This window comes from Labeo rohita, unplaced genomic scaffold (genome assembly GCF_022985175.1).
Source record: "Labeo rohita strain BAU-BD-2019 unplaced genomic scaffold, IGBB_LRoh.1.0 scaffold_143, whole genome shotgun sequence".
In the NCBI taxonomy this organism is placed as follows: Eukaryota; Metazoa; Chordata; class Actinopteri; order Cypriniformes; family Cyprinidae; genus Labeo; species Labeo rohita.
Genome location: NW_026127593.1, coordinates 137,701 through 164,026, shown reverse-complemented (window position 1 = coordinate 164,026; position 26,326 = coordinate 137,701). Strand labels below are relative to the sequence as shown.

At 41.2% G+C, this 26,326-nt stretch overlaps 1 protein-coding gene across 1 annotated transcript in view; it reads right to left on the bottom strand.

Annotated features, from left to right (window-relative positions):
• Nucleotides 1-26,088, bottom strand: part of LOC127158286 (ribonuclease inhibitor) — a gene marked incomplete at its 3' end in the record, with an annotated part of 29,039 nt that extends 2,951 nt beyond the window's left edge. The window contains exons 1-13 of the mRNA XM_051101454.1: nt 25,921-26,088; nt 25,093-25,266; nt 10,942-11,115; nt 10,561-10,734; nt 10,118-10,288; nt 9,148-9,321; nt 8,804-8,974; nt 6,976-7,149; nt 6,391-6,561; nt 6,073-6,246; nt 1,489-1,653; nt 1,076-1,249; nt 721-894 (exon numbers count right to left, since the gene is read on the bottom strand). Coding sequence (XP_050957411.1) covers nt 721-894; nt 1,076-1,249; nt 1,489-1,653; nt 6,073-6,246; nt 6,391-6,561; nt 6,976-7,149; nt 8,804-8,974; nt 9,148-9,321; nt 10,118-10,288; nt 10,561-10,734; nt 10,942-11,115; nt 25,093-25,266; nt 25,921-25,952 — 2,102 coding nt within the window. The remainder of the gene's footprint in view (nt 1-720; nt 895-1,075; nt 1,250-1,488; nt 1,654-6,072; nt 6,247-6,390; nt 6,562-6,975; nt 7,150-8,803; nt 8,975-9,147; nt 9,322-10,117; nt 10,289-10,560; nt 10,735-10,941; nt 11,116-25,092; nt 25,267-25,920) is intronic.
• Between the last annotated feature and the right edge of the window lie 238 nt (nt 26,089-26,326).

The window sequence follows — 26,326 nt, the reverse complement described above, 5'->3', positions numbered from 1 at the left end:
ATGTCAACAAAATGGTTCCAGGGCCCATCAGATATGCTGTCAGCCTTGTCCAATATCAGCAGTTTTTGATTACACCATCAATTGAATAGGATATACTTGAAATTACTTTAAACTCGGAGGGAAAGGTGTATAGCCGGGGGTTTCAAATCTGTCCTGGAGGCCCCCCAACCCTGCACATTTTGTATGTCCCCCTTCATCAAACACACCTGATTCAACTCATCAGCTCATTAGTAGAGACTGCCTTAGTAGAGAAGACCTCAGCTGGGTGTCTCACATAAGGGAGACATACAAAACATGCAGTGCTGGGGGCCTTTGATGTCATATAACAACACCTGGTTATTTTAGGCAAATTAGAAATCCTGTGCTGAACATGTCCCCAGGAAGTGGTACGTCTGGTCACCTTACTTTACAATCCACTCCTCCCATCACTGTGGATGAACGTCTGGCTCCATTTCATGGCCCTTCAGACAATACATGCCAAACAAACCAGCCAAATATGGCATACCAATATGGTTTATTTAAAAGGCCTTTTTAACAAGTCAACAAAGGTATAAATGACTTGACACAAAAATTTTAGTCAAAAAGTCATATTCTGGAGGTTTCACTTGCTGGGGTCAAATTGACCCCACTGGAAAAAAGGTGTTAGCGGATTTTAGGGTAACAGGAGGGTTAATAATGAATAATCAAAGAGATTTCAATGTATAAATCATGTTCACTCACATTATTTTCTCCAGTTTGCTATGAGAGTCCATCAAAAGAGCAGAGAGTTTCTCCCCATCCAGATCTCCTAATTTATCTCCACTCAGATCCAGTTCTTTCAGTAGTAATGGACTTTTACCCAGAACTCCAGTGAGATACTCACACGCTTCCTCTGCAGCAGGACTTTTCAAAAACCTACAGGAAGCAGATACGGATTTCACATAATTTATATTTTTATATTTTGTCTGTTGAATTTCTCTGAACTGCTATTTATTTCCAATTCATCTCATTCCTATTCAACAATGGGTCATTTGACCCTTCTATCTATTTTCATACATCTGTGGTTCATTTTTAAATATTTTAGGGTCTTTTTCACCTGATGGTCTTTAATGAACAGAGTCCATCCTGTAGTAAATCACTGAGCTCCTTCACTCCTGATTGTCCAGGATCATTTCCTGTGAGATCCAGCTCTATCAGGTGTGAAGGGTTTGATCTCAGAGCTGAAGCCAGAGCTTTATAACCTTCTTCAGTGATACTGCAGTCTGAAAGTCTACAGAAAGACAAAACACACACACATTAAAATAAGAATTCATTAGCATTTATTAAACTATTAGAAAATTAACATTTTCCATCATCTCAAAAAAGCAATCTGTTTGTCATTATTTCATAAATGTATCTACACCAACACACCAATTTCACATTACTGATCCATTCCTTGTGACACAGCACCAGTTTACAGACCAGCTGGAGCTTTACATTGATTCATGTTTAGATTAACCAAATTCAGACCTGAGTATCTGTAGTGTGCACTGTGAATTTCTCAGCAGACTGGAGATTTCTGTCACTCCAGAGTCTCCTATTTGATTCCTGCTCAGATCCAGCTCTCTGAGGTTTGAATGAAACGCTGATGCCAGAGCAGCACAACCTTCATCTGTAATACTGATACACTTTAACCTGCAGAAGAGAAAACAAAAATTAAGCTATACATACAATTATACAAATAGCAGCTTTAGCTACTTCTTTTATCCAACAATATTAGATTTTCATAATAATCATACTATGAAATAAAAAAAAAAAAAGATAATTATAATAATATTCTGTATTTTACAGTACAATATCAGTGTTTCCCATTCATTAACTAGAGTGTAGCGGCCCGCCACAGTCTCATCTGTCCCGCCACAGTTTCATAATAAACCGAAAATATTTATGCTCGTCATTTTAACATAGACGTCTTTAACGTTGTGTTTCGTGCCATCGCTTTGGAAAAGTGTCCGTCAAACGAACTAAGCGTTATATGGTTTTATCTGTTGATCAAGTCTGTTTCGCTGCTTGTTTGTGAAGCACACACTTCATTCAGAGTCAGACGATCAGTTCGTGATTTGATGTTTGCCGCGTCAGAGTCAGAGCGACTCTTTGATTGACAATCAATGCGGTGAACATTGTTTTTGCCGTGAGTTTAGCGCGCGTTTGAGAATGCAACGGCAACCAGTTACACATTGTCACATTAGCATAATTTCCAACATTTTAATGGGCAGATGTTTACAATATTTCACTAGATTTGTAATGAGACGCGTTTGCAAACCTGTTTGCACTGAAGCTGGAGTTTCCCGCCAAAATAAAAGCTCTACTGCAGTTTCCGTCAAAATAAAAGCTCATAGGTTTATTTCTTGGAAGCAAGGACTAAAATTAACAGACACGCGCACAGAAAACACTGTACAAGCAGAGCAAGCGCGTTGTTTCGATGGCATTTTCCCCTCTGTTTCACAAGCGCCACCTGCTGTCAGAGAGTGAAATCAGTCTGTTGTTTTTGTTTTATGCAGGTTTTAGCATAGTTTCACAAAGCTTTAAAGTCAGACCATTCTGTTTTTGATTCAAATGTTAAAATGATACAGACAAATTTAAATTAAAAAAAGCTCATGCTACATGCGTTTCATCTTTGTTTGTATTGTGATTAAAATTCAGTGGTTGGTTCTTTGGTTCATTACTAAATATGTTAAGTTTTTGTAGTAGTACAACTGCAAAAACAGATTAATGGCCAGGAAAAAAAATATTTAGGGCTGATAAATTTTTCTCAAATCACCAGCCATTGGCAGATGTGGCAAAACTAGTTTTAGGTCCTGCTTGCAAGTGTAGAAATTAGGACAAAAGTATTGTAATTTTCCTACAGAAGAATAAGGTAAAATAATATACCTGAAAAATACAAATTTTATTTCATTTATTTTACTTACTAATTACTAATAAGTATTTATTTACTAATTTATTTTACAGTGCAATTATTTTACAACATATGGCTATTCCTGTCATAGGAATAATAATATAAAATTATTATCATTATAATATTCTAATTTGTTTGGCTTCCAAATTGACCAGTGTGAGTGTACTTTAGACTGAGACACTATATCACAACTGACTGAGTTCCCTGTAAACTTTAAGAACAAGTCAATTCACCAGATTTCTTTCTTTGTTTAGTTTGTACACTGACCTGTTTTGGAGCTCTTAATTTTTAACTCTCAGAGTGCACCAGAGAGATGAATTTAACTTTAAAATGTACAAAATTGGGACCGAGGTCCACCACCACAGTCTCACAAAATTATGTGGGAAACACTGAATATTTAAGCCTAAGCCATACTTCCAATGCTACATAGAACAGCAGCTTGGAGAAGGATTTCTGTTTTGAAGGAAGGAATGATACAAGTCTTAAACTGTCTTAATTTCTTTACTTTTGAATGTTAAGCCCTCAGGCTTTTATTTTGATAGAAAACTAGACAGTGACCTTTACATTTCTGTGTTTAGTTCACAACAGGTTTATAAACATTTTTTTGCACAAATATGGTGAAATCTGTGAACATCATCTGCCAAAAAATGTTGGAAATTACATGAACATTAAGTGAACCTTCCAAATTCATGTTATAAGCGCAAAATAACTTTTATTTTTTATTTTATTTTTTACATTTAACAGCCATTCAGAACTTCTACTAGCCAAAACAAATATATCAGAAAACAAAACAAAACAACAACAATAACAAAAAAAAAGCATGATTACTAAAATCACATTTTAGATTAAAATATATTTTATATTAAATCTGGGTCACACTTTACGGTAAGGGCAAATTAATTACCACAAATTCATGCATTAATTATGCATTACTATGTCATGAATTATCAGGAACTAAGATGGATTCAAAGTCTTTGATTCATGAATTCATGGATGAACAACCCCTTAATTAAGACATTAACTAAGATAGGTACATGATCATGATTTATTATTTATTACACATGATCATGATGTTATCAGAATTCTCAGCCCGAGTCCGACTTTTTTCCCCCCTTTTCACAAAACAGCTTATACTACTGTTTCAGCTATTAAAATAGTTCAGTTTTATATGTAATGGCAAAGTGATTATATTTCTAATTGTTTTTTTTTTAATTAGCCTAAGTTAATAAAAACTTTTTTTTTGTTAGATATATATATACAGTACTGTGCAAAAATTTTAGGCCACTAGTATTTTCATCAGCTAAAAAATGGTTTAAAGTCAGTTAAAGTCTGTCTTTTGCTGTAGTGTGTCAGTAAAAAATGTCAGTTAACATTTCTAAACATTCATTTTGCCATTAATTATAATGATCCAATGAGACTTTTGTATGGAGCACAGGCTGTTGTCAGACTCCTTGTGCAAACAGAGATCTGATCTCTCCATCATTCAATCCAGTCTGTCTTAAGAAACAAACAAAACAAGAAAACAAAACAAAAAAACAAAAACAGAGACGGACTAAATCCAGAAGAACTGTGGCAACATCTCCAAGATGCTTTAAGAGACCTACACCTACAAAGCTACAGAACTGTTAACATTTTTAGGCAGTTAGGTACATAAAATGAGGATGCTGTCAAAAACAATGTCATAAACAGATTTTCTTTATCAATGAACTTCTATTAAGTAAAATAAATAAGCATTTGATGTGACCATCCTTTGCGTTTAAAGCAGCTTTTGCCCTATGTGCACTTGTGCATAGTTTTTCAGGTAGCTTTGCAGGTAGGTTACTTGAAACATCTTGGAGATGTTGCTACAGTTCTTCTGGATTTAGTCTGTCTCAGTTTGTTCTGTGTCTTCACGTCATTCCAGAAACAGACTGGATGATGGTGAGATCAGATCTCAGTGTGGAGCACTGGCTGTTGTCAGACACTTTGTGCAAACAAAAATCTCACTAGATTATTACAATTAATGGCAAAATGAATGTTTGGAAATGTTAACTGACATTTTTTACTGACACACTACAGCAAAAGATAGAAATAACTTACTTTAAACCTGTTACAGAGGGGGTGAGACGAGAGGCAAGTGGATCCATTTGCAGACTTTCATTCAAGGGACGAGACAAAGACATGGTCAAGGCAGGCAGGGTCAAACAGTGGCAAACAGGTATTTAGACAGCAAGACGAAGAATAATCCATAAAGCAGGCGAGGGTCGATTAGCGGCGAACGTTATCCAGATGAGGGCTAGGCAAGTAATCCGAAAAGACAGGCGAGGGGTTTCAAAAGGCAGGCGGCGAGACGGACAAAACAAAATAACTAGGCTAGGTCACAAGGAGGGAAAAACGAGGCAAAACAAAAGGGAACTAAACACAGGATAACAGGGAAAACGCTTTGTACGAATGCTAGGAAACAATTCAATACTCGGCAGTGACTGACAGGAAGACCGGGGCTTAAATACTGTCTCTGATTGGGTGCAGGTGATAGGAGCAGTGGCTGATGGGGAATGTAGTCCGGGGTGTGGTATAACAGTCAGTGAGGTGCGAGGTGAGAGCGACATCTGGATCCGTAACAAAACCATTTTTTAGCTGGTGAAAATACTAGTGGCCTAAGACTTTTGCACAGTACTGTATATATATATATTGTTTTTTAAAGTAACGACTGGTTAGCGGAAAACTGATCATAGTCTGTTTGATCAATTTAGCTCAGCGAATACATACCTCACAGACATGATAAATATATCTATATAAAGCTTTAAATTATTATTTAACGAAATAAAACAAATCGAAAACAAAAACTCTTTCATTATTTATTCTGTAAAGATGTTCTTCTTTCTAAAGGCACGTATGAAAAGGAGATGGCGAGTCAGGATCGGCAACTTTATCCCTGTGACACTGACTCAGAAAACACTAGTTTTTTAATAGATCATTCAAAAATCTCCTTACTCACTTAAACTTAAATTTCAGCCTTTTGTGATTTAATAACTGCACTAAGTCATATCACAGTTTCGAGTATATTTTGATTAATTGTGCAGTCCTGATGACAAGTGTAAAATATTTTCAAATTCATGAAACTGTGGTGGGTCACTACAGTCTGGGTAATTAATGGGATACACTTTTAAAATACTTACTTCAGCTTTTCCAGTCTACACTGTACATTTTCAAACAGAGTCAAGATGATCTTCATTCCTGGGTTTCCTAGTTTATTCTCACTCAGATCCAGCTCTGTCAGATTTGAAGGGTTTGAATTTAGAGCTGCAGCCAGAACATGACAACCTCCTTCTGTGATACAGTTGTTATTCAGACTGCATAAAGAGAAAACACAGTTCAGTTTTAATCTTAATATTTACCAGTATGTTTTAGCTGACAGTTGACAAATACTGATAATGATGATGAGGACAATCACATTACAAAAGTCACAAGTGTCCTTGCAACAATAAAACACATACATCAGTGTGTTGAGTTGACAGTGTTTATCCTGCAGTAGAGCAGCGATCTGATTCACTCGTGTGTCTCCTAGTTCATGTTCACTCAGATTCAGTTCTCTCAGGAGTAACGGGTTTTTACCCACAATTCCAGTCACATACTGACAGGCTTCATCTGCAGCAGGACCCAAAAACCTGCAGAAGAGAAGATGAAGCAGGATTCAATTTACCTTTTACAAAATGGACAACATATTTCATTTGATTTTTCTTTTGCTTTTATTGTATAGCTGACTTGCCTTACATTAAAATTGTTTACTTTTTTGTTCTTTATTATTTGTTATTTGTTATTTATTCCCGATTTTCTGTTGTGTTTGTCTAACACCAATTTACCAAGACAAATTCCTTGTAATTGTATACTTACATTACTTGGTAATAAACATGATTCTGATAAAATATTGCTTAAAAGCCTAAGTTTTTTTTTTTCTTTGTTAACTTTGATGCAGCAACAGGTTGTTCAACATATATAAGTATATGATATTATTATATAAGTAAAAAAAGAAAAAGTTAATCTACATGTCATTTATTTTGTATTACTTCATCACATCGCACCTCAGTGTCTTGAGTTGACAGTTTGGATCCTGTAGTAAATCACTGAGCTCCTTCACTCCTGATTGTCCAGGATCATTTCCTGTGAGATCCAGCTCTATCAGGTGTGAAGGGTTTGATCTCAGAGCTGAAGCCAGAGCTTTATAACCTTCTTCAGTGATACTGCAGTCTGAAAGTCTACAGAAAGACAAACAAACAAAACAAAACAACACACACATACACACACATTAAAAGACTTCATTAGCATTTATTACAATTGAAATTTTGTTTTAGAAAATAAAAGCGTTTTGCTAGAAAAGACTCTTCTTCCCCGGGTGGGCTCATTTAGAGCCCTTTAAAGCATTTAAACTACATTTTAGAAGTTCAAACTCATGGGCACCACTGAAGTCCACTATATAGAGAAAATTTTCTGAAATGTCTGTCTGATGTTCTTCGTGAACATCACTCTAGACTCAGGGCTGCAGAGAGGAAGTGGCACAAATCACAAACCTCAACTGACCTTAGTGTGTATCAGTCACTCCTCTCTTCTTTCTCTGCAAATGTCTGCACTGCTAAAACAACATAATTAACCACTGTCCTGACTCTTGCACACTTTTCAAAACCTTCTCTTCTCATCTTTGTCTTCCTCCTCCCTGTCCTACATCAACTCTCACAGCTGATGACTTTGCAACATTCTTCATAAATAAAACAACATCCATCAGCGGCCAATTCTCCACACCACATACAGACACAAACTTCATAACAACAAATACACAGTCTCTCTCCTCTTTCTCTCCACTCTCGGAGGCAGATGATTCCAAACTTATCCTCTCTAATTATCCTACAAACTGTCTGCTAGTCCCTACTCACCTTTTTCAGGCCATTTCTTCTTCAGTTTTATCTGCACTCACTCACATCATCAACACCTCGCTCCACACTGGCACATTTCCCACAGCATTTAAGCAGGCTCGAGTAACACCACTGCTTAGGAAACCCTCTCTAAATCCAGCACTTTTAGAAAACTACAGACCAGTATCCCTTCTTCCATTCATGGCAAAAAAATGAGTGAGTTGTGTTCAACCAACTCTCTATGTTTCTTACACAGAACAACCTCCTAGACAACAACCAATCTGGCTTCAAAAGTGTCCACTCAGTCTGCCCTGCTCTCAGTTACTGAAGCACTAAGACTGACAAGAGCAGCTTTAGACACTGTTAATCACCAGATCCTCCTGTCCACCCTCATGGAGATGGGCGTCTCAGGGACTGCACTCCAGTGGTTCAAATCTCACCTCTCAGGTACTGTAGGTCCTCCAAGGTATCTTGAAAGGGTGAGGTTTCTAAGTCACAACTTCTTGCTATGGGGGTTCCTCAAGGCTCAATGCTTGGTCCACTTCTCTTCTCCATCTACATGTCATCGTTAGGTTCTGTCATTCAGAAGCATGGCTTTTCCCATCACTGCTATTCTGATGACACTCAACTCTACTTCTCATTCCAACCAGATGATCCGACGGTACCTGTTCGCATTACAGCCTGTCTGACAGACATTTCTGGCTGCATGAAAGACCACCACCTTCAACTCAACCTTGCTAAGACAGAACTGCTCGTGATCTCAGCCATCCCAGCACTTCATCACAACTGCTCTATACAGATAGGTTCATCAACCATAGCTCCTTCCAGGACAGCCAGGAACCATGGAGATGTGATGTTGTGATCTCAATTCGATCAGCTGAATCTTTAGCCATTTTCAAAAAACATCTAAAGACGCATCTTTTTCGCCAGTATCTGACCAATGATGATAATGACGATCACATTACAAAAGTCACAAGTGTCCTTGCAACAATAAAAAACGTACATCAGTGTGTTGAGTTGACAGTGTTTATCCTGCAGTAGAGCAGCGATCTGATTCACTCGTGTGTCTCCTAGTTCATGTTCACTCAGATTCAGTTCTCTCAGGAGTAACGGGTTTTTACCCACAATTCCAGTCACATACTGACAGGCTTCATCTGCAGCAGGACCTAAAAACCTGCAGAAGAGAAGATGAAGAAACTTCATTTCTTAAATGAACTTGGTGAAAAACAACATTTGACTCTGAAACACTGTGAAAGGGATGGATTTACAAACTGTATTAATTAAGTATTGTTTTATAAATAAACTGCCTGCATGTCATTTATTTTGCATAATAGCATCACATCTCACCTCAGTGTCTTGAGTTGACTGTTTGGATCCTGTAATAAATCATTGAGCTCCTTCACTCCTGATTGTCCAGGATCATTTCCTGTGAGATCCAGCTCTATCAGGTGTGAAGGGTTTGATCTCAGAGCTGAAGCCAGAGCTTTATAACCTTCTTCAGTGATACTGCAGTCTGAAAGTCTACAGAAAGACAAAAAACAACACACACACACACACACACACACACACACACACATTAAAAGACTTCATTAGCATGTATTACACCATTATGGTTTCAACATTTTCCGTCATCTCAAAAAAGCAATCTGTTTGTCAATGTTTTATAAATGTATCTACACCAACACACCAATTTATTCAGAAATATATACACATAATAAATATTATAAATAATAATAAATAATATTATAATAATAAATATAATAAATAAATATATTTCTGAAGTTGAACTGTGTATTGTGTTATATACGTTTCTGATGTTAAACTAAATCTGAATAAAAATTTTGAAAAAAGAATCAAGTGCATGTAAACTTTTGAACAGGGTCCTTTTTTTTCAATTCAGCTATTATTTTCTCTTGTGGACTGTATGTAAACATCTTTTATGTGAAAAATCTTATTCAGGTCAGTACTAATTAAACAATATCATGAAGTAAGAAACCTTAGAAACAGTAATAATACTGTCAAAACAACTGTTTGCTAGCTCTGACTACTACTACACTCTCTGACCATCATTCAATCAAAGGATGTGAAAATGCTGATGTTATCGTATGTCTGCTAGATGTAGCCAACTGTGCAGTGGAGTGCGCATCTGAAAAGTCTCCTGTTTAATGTGTTTGTAAAGACATTCTGAGTCAAAATAAACAAAATTCTAATGTAAATATATATTTTTAACATATATAATATTCCCATCATTATCCAGTGTGCAATATTGATCTCATTGCTGTGGTGTTGAGTGTAGCTGTTGGTGAAATGTACTTACTTCAGTATCTTCAGCTCACACACAGGATTCTTCAGTCCCTCACAGATCTCTTTGACTCCTGAGTCCAGCAGACGACTGTTGTTCAGGTTCATCTCTTTCAGGATGGTTTTGGAGGAGAGAACAGTAGCTAGAACTGAACAGCTTTTCTCTGTCAGCTCACAATTATTCAGCCTGAACACAAAAACAGCATTTCAGTCAGGACCACTTTCATCATGTATATTTATTACAGTTATATTGCATACTGTTAGTGTTGGCGGTATCAGCTGATGTGAGCTTGACTGACGTGTTCTGCCTGAACTAACACAACGCTTGATTATTATTATTCAGCACATATTCAACACACATCAGATCAACAGCTCTTCATATCTGATTACACATGTGACTGACAGTCTTTAATAATGAATAATCAAAGAGGTTTCAATGTATAAATCATGTTCACTCACATTATTTTCTCCAGTTTGCTATGAGAGTCCATCAAAAGAGCAGAGAGTTTCTCCCCATCCAGATCTCCTAATTTATCTCCACTCAGATCCAGTTCTTTCAGTAGTAATGGACTTTTACCCAGAACTCCAGTGAGATACTCACACGCTTCCTCTGCAGCAGGACTTTTCAAAAACCTACAGGAAGCAGATAAGGATTTCAGATCATTTATATTTTTGGATTATTTTTGCCACAAACTCTGTTTTGTGTCTGTTGAATTTCTCTGAACTGCTATTTAATTCCAGTTCATGTCATTCTTATTCAACAATGGTTCATTTGACCCTTCTGTCTATTTTCATACAGCTGATTTGGTTCATTTTTAAATATTTTAAGGTCTTTTTCACCTGATGGTCTTAAATGAACAGAGTCCATCCTGTAGTAAATCACTGAGCTCCTTCACTCCTGATTGTCCAGGATCATTTCCTGTGAGATCCAGCTCTATCAGGTGTGAAGGGTTTGATCTCAGAGCTGAAGCCAGAGCTTTATAACCTTCTTCAGTGATACTGCAGTCTGAAAGTCTATTGAAAAAAATAAAAAATAAATATTATATATATATATATATATATATATATATATATAAATGTTATTCTTCTTTACAACATAGATTATATAAATAGCCATTCAATGAGTTTCTGTTTTTATAACATATATGCTATAGTACAGGGATTCTCAAATCTGGCTCACGAGATCCACTTTCCCTTCAGAGTTTAGCTTCAACCCTGATCAAACTCACCTACCTGTGATTTTCTAATGATCCTGACATTGATTAACATGCTCAGGTGTGTTTGATCAGGGTTAGAGTGCAGGTTGCTCCCGCACGCTTAGAGTTTGAGCTCTGTCAATTTTCTAAACCATCATTTTCGCTTCTTATAACGTGTGAATATACCCCCTGTTGTACTTTACAACTAAAACAACCGTATTGCCTTGTCATCACTAGTTTTGTTTTGATTTCCCGAGTCCGCTGGCTTATAGCCCGTTAGCAGCACCAGCGGCTTTGCCGTTAATCTTGCTTGCATTGTTTACACACTATTTACACACATTACCGTTGACAATGCTGCTAACATTCTTTTTTATTATTATTATTTGTACAGATTTCCTGTGATGACTGTAGGCGATGGTTCCACATGGGCTGTGTTAATAATCTATCCACAGAAAAAGTTTTTATGCTTTTATGTTTTAATCAAAATGAATTTTGAAGCCATCCTTTTTGTAGTCTTATTTATTTATTTTTTTTGTAAACTGTTACACCTGCTGGAAAATTGGTCTCTTTGTTGTTTATTTCATTCATAAAATTAAGTGACATTTAAAAACACCCATGACAGACATTGTGCTTCAAATAGGCCTGCGCTAGAGACTTCTTCGTAATAACCAAAGCCTCAAACATTACTCTTAAAACGGTTGTAAGTTGGGGAAACCTCTTTTCTCAAATCCTTTTTCAAGTTTCGGAAAAAAAGACGGTACGTTTTTAACTATTTTGCTTACCGTACATCCAGTTGCACTTCATGAGTACGTTAGTTCTGATAATACGTATGGTAACTCGGCAACTACGCAAGATATGTAGTATGATTGCGTAAAGGGGAACAGACATTCCGAGGGGAACAGAATCGGCTGCTACACCGGTCTTCAAGATCTCCACCCGGAACCGCTTTGCTCCCCCCCAGCGAGAGGGAACGCGACGCTGTGATCGTCGGAGACTCCATTGTCCGGTACGTCCGTGCTACCTTAGCTAAACCTGAAGGACGGCGAGAGCGTCAGTGCGATCGTCCTGCACATGGGGGTGAACGACACCAAGCTGCGGCAGACGATTCGCAGCACATCGCCCACGACGAGGATCATCGTGTCAGGACCGCTTCACACGTATCGACGTGGCCACGAAAGGTTCAGTAGACTTATTGTCCTAAATGAATGTTTACTGACATGGTGTAAAGAACAGAAACTGCTCTTTGTTAATAACTGGAATCTTTTCTGGGAACGTCCTAGGCTTTTCTGTGCTGATGGCCTGCACTCCAGCAGAGTCGGAGCAGAACTCCTGTCGGACAACATCTCCAGGACGCTATGCTCCATTTCCTGATAAACTCATTTAGAGTCAAGCAAAATGTCACTGGGCCCACTCATCATTTTAATCATATGCGGTCAAAAAAGAAACTCGTAATCTTGAGCACAAATGGAGAAAAACTTGGAAGTTTTTAGAATTGTGTGGAAAAACAGTATGTCCAAATTTAGACGGGCTTTAAAAGCTGCTAGAACTGAGCATATTTGCAAACTCATAGAAAATAACCAAAACAATCCAAGGTTCTTATTCAGCACAGTGGCTAGATTAACAAATAACCAGACATCACCCGATCTAAATATTCCCTTACAGTTTACCAGTAATGACTTTATGAATTTCTTCACTGATAAAATAGATAACATCAGAAATACAATAACAAATGTAGATTCTACAGAGTCTAATATGTCAGCTTTTTTCGTCACATCCAAAGAAAAACTGCTTTACAACTATAGGACAGGAAGAGCTAAATAAACTCATCACTGTGTATATATTATATTATTGTAACCGGGTCATAGACGGAGGCGGAGGCGTAGGATCCATGTGCGAACGTTTATTAGCGTAGTCAGGCAGGCGAGGGTCAAACAACAACAAACGGGAACAACCAGGATAATCCAAGGCGTAAACGAGAGTCCAGGCAATCAGATCAATAGGCAGGCAGCAAACGTGAGCAGGGTGAATAAACAGTCCGGTCGGCAACAGAAATACAAACAAGGAAAAAATGCTCAGGATTGATAGGTGAACTAGTCAAAACTTCAACAAAAGCCGGGGTATAAATGGCCGACTGCAGGAAGTGACCCGGGAGACCCGGAACCGGAAGTGGGGGGTCCCAGGTACGGGGCTGATGGGTGATGTCAAACTAAAAGTCCGGTGACGGTTCCCGCTGACGGCGGTTAGAGGGAGCCACAGAGACCGCCATGGTAACAATTATATTATAATATATAACCAATATATTATGGTTCTTGGTTCTCATTATTATTAACTCATCGTTATCTTTAGGTCACGTCCCTAAACCATTCAAGCTGGCGGTTATTAAGCCTCTTATTAAGAAACCACAACCAGACCCTAGCGAACTGGCAAATTACAGACCCATTTCTAATCTTCCATTTATGTCTAAAATTTTAGAGAAAGTTGTATCTGCTCAATTGTGCTCATTCTTGCAAAAAAAGGTCGCAAAACTCTGTACTGTAGGTAGTACCTAGGATAGCAAACTCCACTAAAGGAGGTAGAGCTTTTTTGCCTTTGGCTCCCAAACTCTGGAACAGCCTTCCTGATAACATTCGGAGATCGGACACACTCTCTCTGTTTTAAATCTAGATTAAAGACACATATTTTTAGCCAAGCATTCAAATAATGCATCTCATAAAGTTTTCCTGCAGTTATATCTGATCAAATGTTCATTATTAATCTTTTAGCTCTGGTTGAGCAAATCTGTCTTTGATTGGTTTGAACAGCAGCTACGCTAATTATGTTCCTATTTGTTCTCTGTTTCTGCCATGGGATTGACATCCCATGGTAACTAGGAATTCACAAGCTCCAGTCTGGATCCAGAACACTTAAGAAGAGATGATGCCAACCCCTCAGAGGACTTCAGATGATGCCAACCCTGAAACAACATGCAGCACTACCGAATTCTGCTGCTAATTTATGGTGTTCTTTGTCTGTTTGATTACGTCATTAATTGATCTTTACCATACATCTCTGCCATATGTTCATCAACTTGACATAGTCACCACTAGTAAGCTACTACTACATATATTGTAAACACTTTAATTTGGTGTAAAGTTGCTTTGCAACGATATGTATCGTGAAAAGTGTTATACAATTTTTTTTAAATGAATTGAACTGAATTGAAATAACATGCCAACAGAAAATGTCTATGTATACTTGTTCCTGTTTGCAATAGCTGTCACGTTTGGTGTACGGGGGAAAAAGGTGAGGGTCCAAAATGCAGGGGAAGAATAATTTAATCACACAAAACACAAATAAACATAAACCAAAAGGCCAACACGGCACAACAAAACTGGAAACACAGATCAAAACCAAACCAAACCGAACCGAAACACACAGGAAGACCATAGACAAAAGACAATGCAGACCTGAACAGGAGTGAGAAGTGAGAGTTCTTATACAATAGTCCAGAGTGTGAACAGCTGTGAGTGTAATCAGTGCAAATGACAAGACAGACGTGAACAATCAGGGGAGTGCAGTGCAAGGGGAACAGCGACCTCGAGAGGGAAGACCCACAGCCCCGATCATGACAGTACCCCCTCCCTACGGAACGGCTTCCAGACGTTCCCAAAGTCTGGAGGGAGGAGGTACGGAGGAAGGCAACTCAGGGGGAGGGACGGCGGGCCAGGCCCGTGCAGCGCAGCCACCGCCGTGTCAGGAACAGAGAGAGCGGCCACCGCCGCGCCCGGAACAGAAGGCACGGTGAGGGCCGCGTCCGGAACAGAGAGCGCGGTCACCGCCGCGTCAGGAACAGAGAAAGCGGTCACCGCCGCGTCCGGAACAGAGAGAGCGGTCACGGCCGCGTCCGGAACAGAGAGCGCGGTCGCCGCCGCGTCCGGAACAGAAGGCACGGTGAGGGCCGCGTCCGGAACAGAGAGCGCGGTCACCGGCGCGTCAGGAACAGAGAAAGCGGTCGCCGCCGCGTCTGGAACAGAGAGAGCGGTCGCCGCCGCGTCCGGACAGGAGATAGCGGTCGCCGCCGCGTCAGGAACAGAGAGAGCGGTCACCGCCGCGTCTGGAACAGAGAGAGCGGTCACCGCCGCGTCCGGAACAGAGAGCGCGGTCGCCGCCGCGTCCGGAACAGAAGGCACGGTGAGGGCCGCGTCCGGAACAGAGAGCGCGGTCACCGCCGCGTCCGGAACAGAGAGCGCGGTCGCCGCCGCGTCCGGAACAGAGAGCGCGGTCGCCGCCGCGTCCGGAACAGAAGGCACGGTGAGGGCCGCGTCCGGAACAGAGAGCGCGGTCACCGGCGCGTCAGGAACAGAGAAAGCAGTCGCCGCCGCGTCTGGAACAGAGAGAGCGGTCGCCGCCGCGTCCGGACAGGAGATAGCGGTCGCCGCCGCGTCAGGAACAGAGAGAGCGGTCACCGCCGCGTCAGGAACAGAGAGAGCGGTCACCGCCGCGTCAGGAACAGAAATAGCGGTCGCCGCCGCGTCAGGAACAGAAATAGCGGTCGCCGCCGCGTCAGGAACAGAGATAGCGGTCGCCGCCGCGTCAGGAACAGAAATAGCGGTCGCCGCCGCGTCAGGAACAGAGAGAGCGGTCGCCGCCGCGTCCGGACAGGAGATAGCGGTCGCCGCCGCGTCCGGAACAGAGAGAGCGGTCGCCGCCGTGTCCGGAACAGAGAGCGCGGTCGCCGCCGCGTCAGGAACAGAGAGAGCGGTCGCCGCCGTGTCCGGAACAGAAGGCACGGTGAGGGCCACGTCAGGAACAGCGAGCGCAGCCGCCTCCGCGTCAGGAACGGAGATAGCGGTCGCCGCCGCATCAGGAACGGAGATAGCGGTCGCCGCCGCGTCCGGAACAGAGAGAGCGGTCACCGCCGCGTCAGGAACAGAGAGAGCGGTCGCCGCCGCATCAGGAACAGAGAGCGCGGTCACCGCCGCGTCAGGAACGGAGATAGCGGATGCCGCCGCCTGCCCGCGGAAGAGCGTCTCCGCCCCCGCCAGAAAGCAGGGCCGCATCTGCGCAGCCTCGGCCCTACAGGTGTCCATCCCCGCCAGACAGGCGTAGATAAACTCAAAACGAGCGGCCGACGCCGCCTCAAAAGACATCCCCGCCGTATCTGGAACAGAGCGGGCGCTCGCCGCCGCCGCTAAACGGGGGGACGCCGCCTCCCCGAAAAAATTCCTCCCCGCTGGACCCATCTTTGAGGTCTGCATTCTGTCACGGTGGATGTACTAGAGAAAAGGGGTCAGGGTCCAAAATGCAGGGGAAGAATAATTTAATCACACAAAACACAAATAAACATAAACCAAAAGGCCAACACGGCACAACAAAACTGGAAACACAGATCAAAACCAAACCAAACCGAACCGAAACACACAGGAAGACCATAGACAAAAGACAATGCAGACCTGAACAGGAGTGAGAAGTGAGAGTTCTTATACAATAGTCCAGAGTGTGAACAGCTGTGAGTGTAATCAGTGCAAATGACAAGACAGACGTGAACAATCAGGGGAGTGCAGTGCAAGGGGAACAGCGACCTCGAGAGGCTGAGGGAAGACCCACAGCCCCGATCATGACAATAGCATTGCATACTGTGCTGTAACATGCTGTAGTACTGATGTACTAGACAACGCTGATAAAATGACGCTACCCTCTCGTGACAGTGTGCTCTGCTCACATGCTCTGATAATAATAGTTTTGTAGGACTATACATTATTTTAATAATTAATCAAAAAAAATTATATCTGATTCTGTTTCATAGAACTGAATAAAAATAATATATTGAGATTTAATATTCATATATGTTCTGTCCAATTTTATTGTTACTTTTTTAATAAACGTGGTTATATTATTGGCTTGTAATTTTTTTTTTTAATTCACCACAGCCACCTCCATCTGCCACACCCCCGGTAGCACCGCCCACTCGTTCATCCTCACCCGAATTCTAACTAGCATCACCTGTTCCTCGTTGAGCCACGCCCTATAAAAAGGACACTCTGTCACTTGCTCATTGTCTGGTCTACTGTTCACATGCTGAATCTGACTCTCCTTCCTGTTTGTGCTCATCCTGTGTGGCGTGGCTCATTCCTTGGACTTTTGGACTTCTACTGTTTACAAGAGCATTCAGTTAAGAACATCTTTTACTGCTTTATGCTTTGTCTTTTATAAAAAACTTTTGTAAATAAACTATTGGATTGGATTGCCACTCATCATCGTCCCCTTGTGTGTGTGTGAGTGTGACAGAAGACCAGAACGCAAAACAGAACAACGCAACATGAGCACCGAAACACCCGCCACAAATCCCTTCGCCGAGTTGGTGAATGCCTTAAAGGTGGCATTTCAACCTCCATCTGCGCCGCCATCAGTCTCAGGATCTCCCATGGCCATGCCCGCTACGTTTGCGGGAGAGGCGGCTGAGTGTAGCGGTTTTCTTCTTCAAGTAAATCTGTTCATCACGATGCAACCACAACTGTTTACATCCGAGGACGCTAAGGTGGCATTTGTCATATCACTACTCACCGGTAAGGCCCTGCAGTGGGCAAAAGCGATCTGGAACGCTGAAAATCCCATCATCCATTCATCACCTGTGGTTGGTGAGAGGTACATCCAGTTGGACAAGTTGGACTGTTTCACCATGAGGACATGAAATTTCTGGTACTGGAGGATTCCACCGCCAGCATTATCCTGGGACGCCCATGGCTTCAACAACATCATCCCGAACTCAGCTGGGACCCGTGTGACGTCATTCGCTGGAGTCAATACTGTAGTCAGAACTGTCTAATCAACCTACCCCTTTCGTCCGCAGATCCTGTCATCCTGTCTTCCAACTCGTGTTGAAAGCCCGGACCAAGCCTCCATCCCTGAGATCCCAGCTGAGTACATGGCATTCCAGGATGTTTTCAGCAAACAAGCAGCCACCCTGTTACCACCACATCGGCCATGGGATTGTGCCATCGACTTGCTGCCGGGGGCCCAGCTCCCCAAGGGGCGAATCTTTCCTCTGTCCATCCCGGAGCGCCAGGCAATGGAGGAATACATCTCGGAGGCCCTTGCTCAAGGGTTTATTCAACCATTGACTTCACCGGCCGCTTCCAGCTTCTTCTTCGTGGGCAAGAAGGATGGGGGGGTTACGTCCATGCATTGATTACTGTCAGCTCAACTCCCAGATCATCCAACAACCCTATCCGCTCCCTCTGGTCCCAGCCGCCCTCGAAGAGCTTCGTGGAGCCCAAGTCTTCACGAAGCTGGACCTGCGGAGTGCGTATAACCTATTTCATATTCGTGCGGGAGACGAATGGAAGACGGCATTTGTGACACCTACCGGCCACTATGAATACCGGGTCATGCCGTACAGCCTCTCCATCAGCCCATCGTCTTCCAAACGTTTATGAACGAGGTGTTCCGGGAGTTCCTCCATTGGTTTGTGATTATCTACATCGACGATATTTTGATCTACTCCCGGAACATGGCCGAACATCGCCAGCACGTCCAGCAGGTCCTCCAAAAGCTCCGCGAACACAGTCTTTATCTCAAGTTGGAAAAATGTGAGTTCCACCATCCATCAGTACACTTCCTGGGTAACATCATTTCAGCCGAGGGCGTGCAGATGGATCAGGGGAAAGTCTCTGTCATCCAAGAATGGCCGCAACCACTCACTGTCAAAGAACTACAGCGTTTCCTAGGATTTGCCAACTTTTAGAGAAGATTCATCAAGGACTATAGTTCCATTACTGCGCCGCTAACCTCCCTCCTGAGGGGTAAACCAAGGACAGTATGCTGGAACCCCTCTGCCCACGAAGCCTTTCTCCAACTTAAGATGATTTTCAGGACCGCACCTCTGCTACACCATCCAGATCCCGAACTTCCCTTCACGGTAGAGGTCGACGCATCCACCACCGGAGCAGGTGCGGTACTGTCCCAAGCGGTCGGTGATCCTCCACTCCTCCATCCCTGTGCCTACTACTCCCGAAAGCTGTCACCGGCGGAGATCTCCGTTCCTCTCGCCCTATGTCAAGGCCTTCTGGGCGCAGCTCATCGGTCTCCGGGCTCTGGACGCCCTGGCAGCCAACGGACCCTCTCGCTCCTACAATCTCGATACTGGTGGCCCAGTGTGCGCCGGGATACCATCAGGTACGTCCAGAGTTGCTCTGTCTGTGCCATGTCTACCTCTCCTTGTCAACTTCCTACAGGCAAACTGGTTCCACTACCCATCCCACAGAGGCCCTGGTCCCACATTGGAGTAGACTTTGTGACCGATCTCCCGGCAGCCGAAGGTAACACTACCATCCTGGTAATGGTGGATCGTTTCTCTAAAATGTGCAAGTTTTTCCCCTGAAGGGATTACCCACGGCGATGGAAACAGCGGAGATTCTGTTCCAACACCTATTTCACCACTTCGGCTTGCCAGAGGAGATCGTGTCAGACCGGGGACCTCAATTCATCTCTCATGTATGGAAAGCGTTCTTCAAACAGCTTGGTGTTTCTGTTAACTTGTCCTCTGGATATCACCCACAGACTAACGGCCAGACAGAGAGGAAGATCCAGGAGCTTCTGGGCATACTGTCACACGGACCAACACTGCTGGAGCAGGTTCCTCCCGTGGGCCGAGTACGCACAGAATTCACTGCGCCAAGATACCACCGGCTTAACACCTTTTCAGTGCGTACTCGGGTATCAGCCTCCACTGTTTCCCTGGACGGAGGAACCCTCTAATGTTCCAGCGGTAGACCACTGGTTTCGAGAGAGCGAGAGAGCGTGGGACTCAGCTCATCACCATCTGCAGCGGGCCGTGCGACAACACAAGCACTTCGCCGACATCCAAAGAAGACCTGCTCCCGATTTCCAACCTGGGGACCAGGTCTGGTTGTCGACACGGGACCTCCGCCTACGCCAACCCTGTCGCAAGCTGAGTCCCCGCTACATTGGTCCGTTTAAGATCCTGAGACGCATCAACAAAGTCACTTTCCAACTTCAGCTCCAGCCCAGGTATCGTATTCATCCCACATTTCACGTCTCCTTGCTAAAACCTTGTTATCCCTCTGCCACAGAACAACCGGGAGCTGAAGTGGAACCCCCTCCTCCAGAGATCCTCGAACCACCATCCATATATACCGTCCATGAGATCCTGGACTCACGGCGTCGAGGGGGCCAGTTGGAATATCTCATCGACTGGGAGGGGTATGGACCTGAGGAGCGATCCTGGGTCTCTCGAGAGGACATACTCGATCCTACATTGCTGTCTGACTTTCATCGGGACCATCCGGATCGTCCAGCCCCTCGCGGTCGAGGTCGCCCACGCCGTCCTGTAAGGGCGTCGGGAGCCGCCCCTGGAGGAGGGGGTAGTGTCAGGCATTCACCACAGCCACCTCCATCTGCCACACCTCCGGTAGCACCGCCCACTCGTTCATCCTCACCCGAATTCTAAAAAGGACACTCTGTCACTTGCTCATTGTCTGGTCTACCGTTCACATGCTGAATCTGACTCTCCTTCCCGTTTGTGCTCATCCTGTGTGGCGTGGCTCATTCCTTGGGCTTTTGGACTTCTACTGTTTACAAGAGCATTCAGTTAAGAACATCTTTTACTGCTTTATGCTTTGTCTTTTAAATAAGACTTTTGTAAATAAACTATTGGATTGGATTGCCACTCATCTCTCGTTTCCTCCGTCCCCTTGTGTGTGTGTGAGTGTGACAGTTACATAGTACAAAAAATAATACATAGTATAGCTGCGTGCTTTACTTTTAATGTTTCTAATCTAGAAGTGACTAGTTCCTCTTTTAGTTTTTTTTTCAGTAAGTTGTCACACACTGAATTTTTATTATGTTTCAAATAAATCCTTCTGAAGTTGTTTATGCTTGCGTGTCAATGCAGGGGTGGTTCTTGAATTTTTTTTTTTTTTTTTTTTATTCTGCAAAAGTTGGGCCCGGCGGAAAAAGTTTGGGAACCACTGCCTTAACCATTGCAATCATGTGCTCAACATTGGATTCAGTGCACAATGCTGTAAAACATGTTGTAAAAACACAATGCTCTTTACAGAGTGTTCACTAAAAATATGCAAAAAGTTTTGTTTTTGATTTGAATTATTTCATTTTAAATTGGCAAAGTAGGTTAATAATTGAAAGCTTTCTATAAGCTTTAAATGCTTGTGTATTTTTGGTATTATTAACTGAAATTATTGGATATTGGGTTGGGTATTTGACCTGCTGTATGAGCAATAAGTGAAGTGGACAGAAACACTTAATACAACTTTCAAATGTTTAGACCACACAACAACTTACTTTGCAAGTCTCGATCACACAAAAATATACAGTATAGAATATAGACAGATTAACTATACAAAAATATATGAACATACACAAAAATATACAAATATATATTGTGTAACAAACAAGGTAACAGTCAGTGATGGTAATGGGAAGTTCGTTTTTAAAGGGTCATGAAACCCCAGACTACTTTTTTTCTGAGATTTTAGCAGAGGTGTTTGTGTTTCACATCATAGAAGACAATGTTAGCATCTGTTTATTTTAATTGTTGGAGAAAAGTGGTTCATTTTGAGCTTTTGCACAATTTTTGTCTTCCAGATTTAAAATCTACATCGTGTTGACGTCACAGTTTGTGACACCGTTGTAATCGTCATAGTTTGTGACGTGGTAAAGGACTATAGTACTTCAGTGACACGTCGCCATTTGTTTTTGCTTTGTAAGAGTTTGACACAAATGTGATTCATTCAGTGAGTGTAACCGGTTTCACAGCTCCTTGATGCAACCCATCAAAAGACTTCTAAACATAATTAATAAATTATAAAAATTATTAGAAATGCAATTTCTGTCCTTGATTTCATACTCCTGTACATCTCCCAGACAGCAGAAGTGTGAAGAGGCTGTGCTGTGGATGTGTATTGTCCCTGATGATGTTGTGGGTCTCATGATGACCCTAGTGCTGTAAATATCCTGAAGTGATAGGAAGGTTACTCCACAAATGAACTGTGCACTTTTTAACAGTGTTGGTCAAGCTACTAGGAAAATGTAGTGAGCTAAGCTAACAGTCACTCTTCATTAAATGAAGCTTCTCTACACTGAAGATCCTCCTGGGAAATGTAGCAAGCTAAGCTACAGTAACATGGCAAAAATAGTACTACATTCAAGCTGTTTTTAAAATGTAATTTTTATATTGAACCAACTTCATTTCAAGTCAATGCTCTCAGTATCAGTATCATGTACAGGACTGGATTTAACTCATATTGTGACATAAACCTCCTATGACCTAAACTGCTACTTTTTCAGAAATTAAAAAAACAAAAACAAAAACAAACAAACAAAAAACACTATATTTTAATTAATAATAAACACTGTGTCAAAGCTGGTATTGTGGCTTCATTGTATACAGATACATTTATATGTGGGAGGAATAATGAGGTTTGACTGACACTTTGAGGAGCCAATGGAGTTAAGAGGTTTAGTGGCGTCACTTACTGATCCAGGATCAGTGATCCTTAGTTATTATTCTGATTTGAGCTTGAGACTCAGAAATGCTTTGGAAAATGTAGCTTTTGTTGACGCTACCGTGTTACTTGATCAAAAAAAGAGCTTTGCTACTGAAAAGCTTTTTGATTCAGAAAACAATGTCGCTAACCCCATGCTATTGAGAAATGTAATTAACACTGCTTTTTAATCATGTGCTGGAGAGCTTTCCTGTCCTGAACTGTACAACTTCCACACCACTTTCACCTGTACATCTGTAAAAGTTGCTGAGGATTTTGCTTCCCATGCCAAATTTCCTCAGTCTTCTTAAGAAATACAGTCACTGCTGAGACTTCCTTACAAGCTGCTTAGTGTCACGAGACCAACACTCTTTTAAAAAATAAAGGTGCTTCACGATGTCATAGAAGAACCTTTTTTGTCTAAATGGTTCCATAAAGAACCTTTAACATCTGAAGAATCTTTCTGGTTTGTTTAGTTGGTGACACTTAATTTCCAGTGATATCGTCGTCTTGATTGCACAGATACTATTTGAACTGAACTGAGCTGGATGATGACATCACTGGATTCAATGATGAACTTTAACTGAAAATTGAGTGTTTTCTGTTGTCCTTTTGCGTTATTGACACTATTTTCCTATTTAATACTGTAAAGCTGCTTTGACACAATCTGTATTGTTAAAAGCGCTATAGAAATAAAGGTGACTTGACAAAGAAGAGGTTCTTTGTGGCGAAAGAAGGTTCTTCAGATTATGAAAAGGTAAGAAAGAGATTGTTCTTTAAAGAAACTTTGACCCTGCAGTGTCAGTTCTAGACCACAGTAACTGGGGGGAACAGGCTGGGGCCCCTTGTGCTTTTAGGGGACACACTTTTAAAATGAATCTAAAGCTACTTTAATACAGTATTATTCATTCAGTCATTTTTCACCATGTCATGCATCACTGCAATCTCTAGAATAAGCTATAAAAATTTAAACTCAAATGAATGTTTCATCATGTTTCATTTATTTGACAAATAATTTTGCACCTTTATAGATCATGTTAGTTGATCTATAATGAGCGATCAGCAAAGTAGCCTAATAGTGAAATCTATTAACTATGCATAAAAACCTGTCTTTTTACTTAAGTACCAGATATAGTTGTCATGCCATAAAATAGGTTTAATACGACTGACTTTATATGTAATGTGAATTTAATAAAACATTATAAGTTACTAATTAGCCTATAACACTTTCAGCGATGACTCATCTGAACACCTCTGATTGGCCATTGCATTCATAAGCTCAACAGAATCCTGTGTGATTGGTTATAATACGCAGTGCTGTAAAAACACGTATGTCTCTGGCTCAGCACCAACTAGCGAACATGGATTTAAATTTAGCAGCTGGTGATGTTTTTCTTTCTTTCCTTCTTTCTTTCTTTCTTTTTTTTTTATAGTTTTCAGGACATATTGCACATTGCACCCAAAATTGTTTGGTGTGACATGATTCCATTTTAGGGGGCCAAATATTATTATTATTACTTTATTATTATTATTCTAAGTGGTCTTTGTATGCTTTAAGTAAAGTGACACGCGTAACTGTAACGTGGGGTCTGGGTTTTGTTTATGTTCTTGCTTTCATGTCTTTTATTTTGTAGTTTTGCCATGTTCCTTATTTGTGTCTTGCTTCCCTTGCCCTCTTGTATTCCTGCCATTGGTTCCTTAGTTCAATGTGTCATGTTCTGATTGGTTGTTCTAGTTAAGTGTCTATGTTCTCATTGGTTGGTTTGTGTGTTGTTTGGTATAAGTACCCCTCATGTTCCCATTGTTTCCTTGTTGTGTATTGAAGTATATCCTGCTGTTGGTGAGTTTCTGTTCTTGTTTATGCATGTTTTCATGCTAAGCCAAGTCTGTTCATGCCAAGTCTGTTCAAGTCAAGTTTTTGTTGACCAATCACATTACAGCACTGACGTCACTGAATTTCAGTCAGAATTGTGCGACACTCAATCAACGTTTACGGATACTATAGGAATGAATGAGAAGTGCCGTAAGCTGAATACCACCTGTCACAAAAAGTCAGGGACTTCTATTATAAAACTGCATTTTTTGTGGTAAACTCTAAAAATAGTTCAATCCAAAAGTATTGTTTGGTGTAAAACATGTTGAAGACTCTTTATTGCACACTTTAACAGTTTTACTTACTGGATGAGCTTGTTTTAGAAGCTTCTGTAGGCATCGTTAGATACTATAAAGTGTTTTGGTTTAAACTGTTGAAGTGATTTTCATCATTTTGATTCTTGTATGTGAATGTTACTGACCTCAATCTCTCCAGTTTACAGTGTGAATCCTTCAGTACGTCACATAAGTGATTCACTCCTGTGTTTTTTATTTGATTCAGACTCAGGTCCAGTTCTCTCAGGTGTGATGGGTTTGATTTCAGAGCTGAAGTCAGGATGAGACACTGTTTCTCTGTAATACTGCAGTAAAACAGACTGAAAACAGAAAGAGAAAAGACAATGAATCAGATCTATGATGCATCATGAACAAATGCCATATATTCACTAATTAACCAGCAAAATCATGGACACTTCTAATATGTGAATGAACAAACCAAGAGAGGAGTATTTGAGGAGACTAGTTACAATCCAAGTCTGGACCTCAGTCAACAAATAAGTCAATTTTACCAATGGAAATTAATATGTAGAATCAATATAGAAACAATAGTAAAGTTAAATTATGAAATGGTCTATTTTCACATTTCTAATGGAAGAAAATCAACAAATCAGTCAAATAAAATAATTGAAAAATTTTCAAGCCATTTTAGAGTGTAGTTTACAATTTCTAACTATACAAATATACTAAATATACATTCCCCTTAATAAAACATTTAGTGAAATATACTATTAGTAATAATAATAATAATAGTATACTATTACTATTATTACAGCACAGATGTCAAATTTCAGCAAGTTTCATGCTGTTTTTTACAGATACACATAAAAACATTGTATTCCTGAATCTTTCTTCAGATGGAGAAATGCCAGAAAGTGCAGCACTGGAAATGATGTGACAAGAGTCCAGCGGTCTTAAACTAAACAGTGAACTTTAATCTCACTGTCACTGCTGTACAGTATAATGATACTAACTCTAGTTTCTCCAGCTTGAATTGTGTGTTCATCAGTAGATCACTGAGGTTTTTCACTCCAGAGTCTCCTAGTTTATTCCTGCTCAGGTCCAGTTCTCTCAGGTGTGATGGGTTTGATTTCAGAGCTGAAGTCAGGATGAGACACTGTTTCTCTGTAATTCTGCAATCATACAGACTGAAGACAGAAAGAGAAAAGACAATGAATCAGATCTATGATGATCAACTTACTAATGTGTTTTGTATCTTCCAGCAGACGTTTGCAGACAAATAAACAGTGATATCTGCGTGCAGGTAGCATGAAGAAAGACTACACATAGTTCATTTAAATATACTACAAACTACACAAAAGTTACAAATGTATGCAAAGGTTGAAAATCAGCTAAATTACTCATTAAGACAGGGGTCAC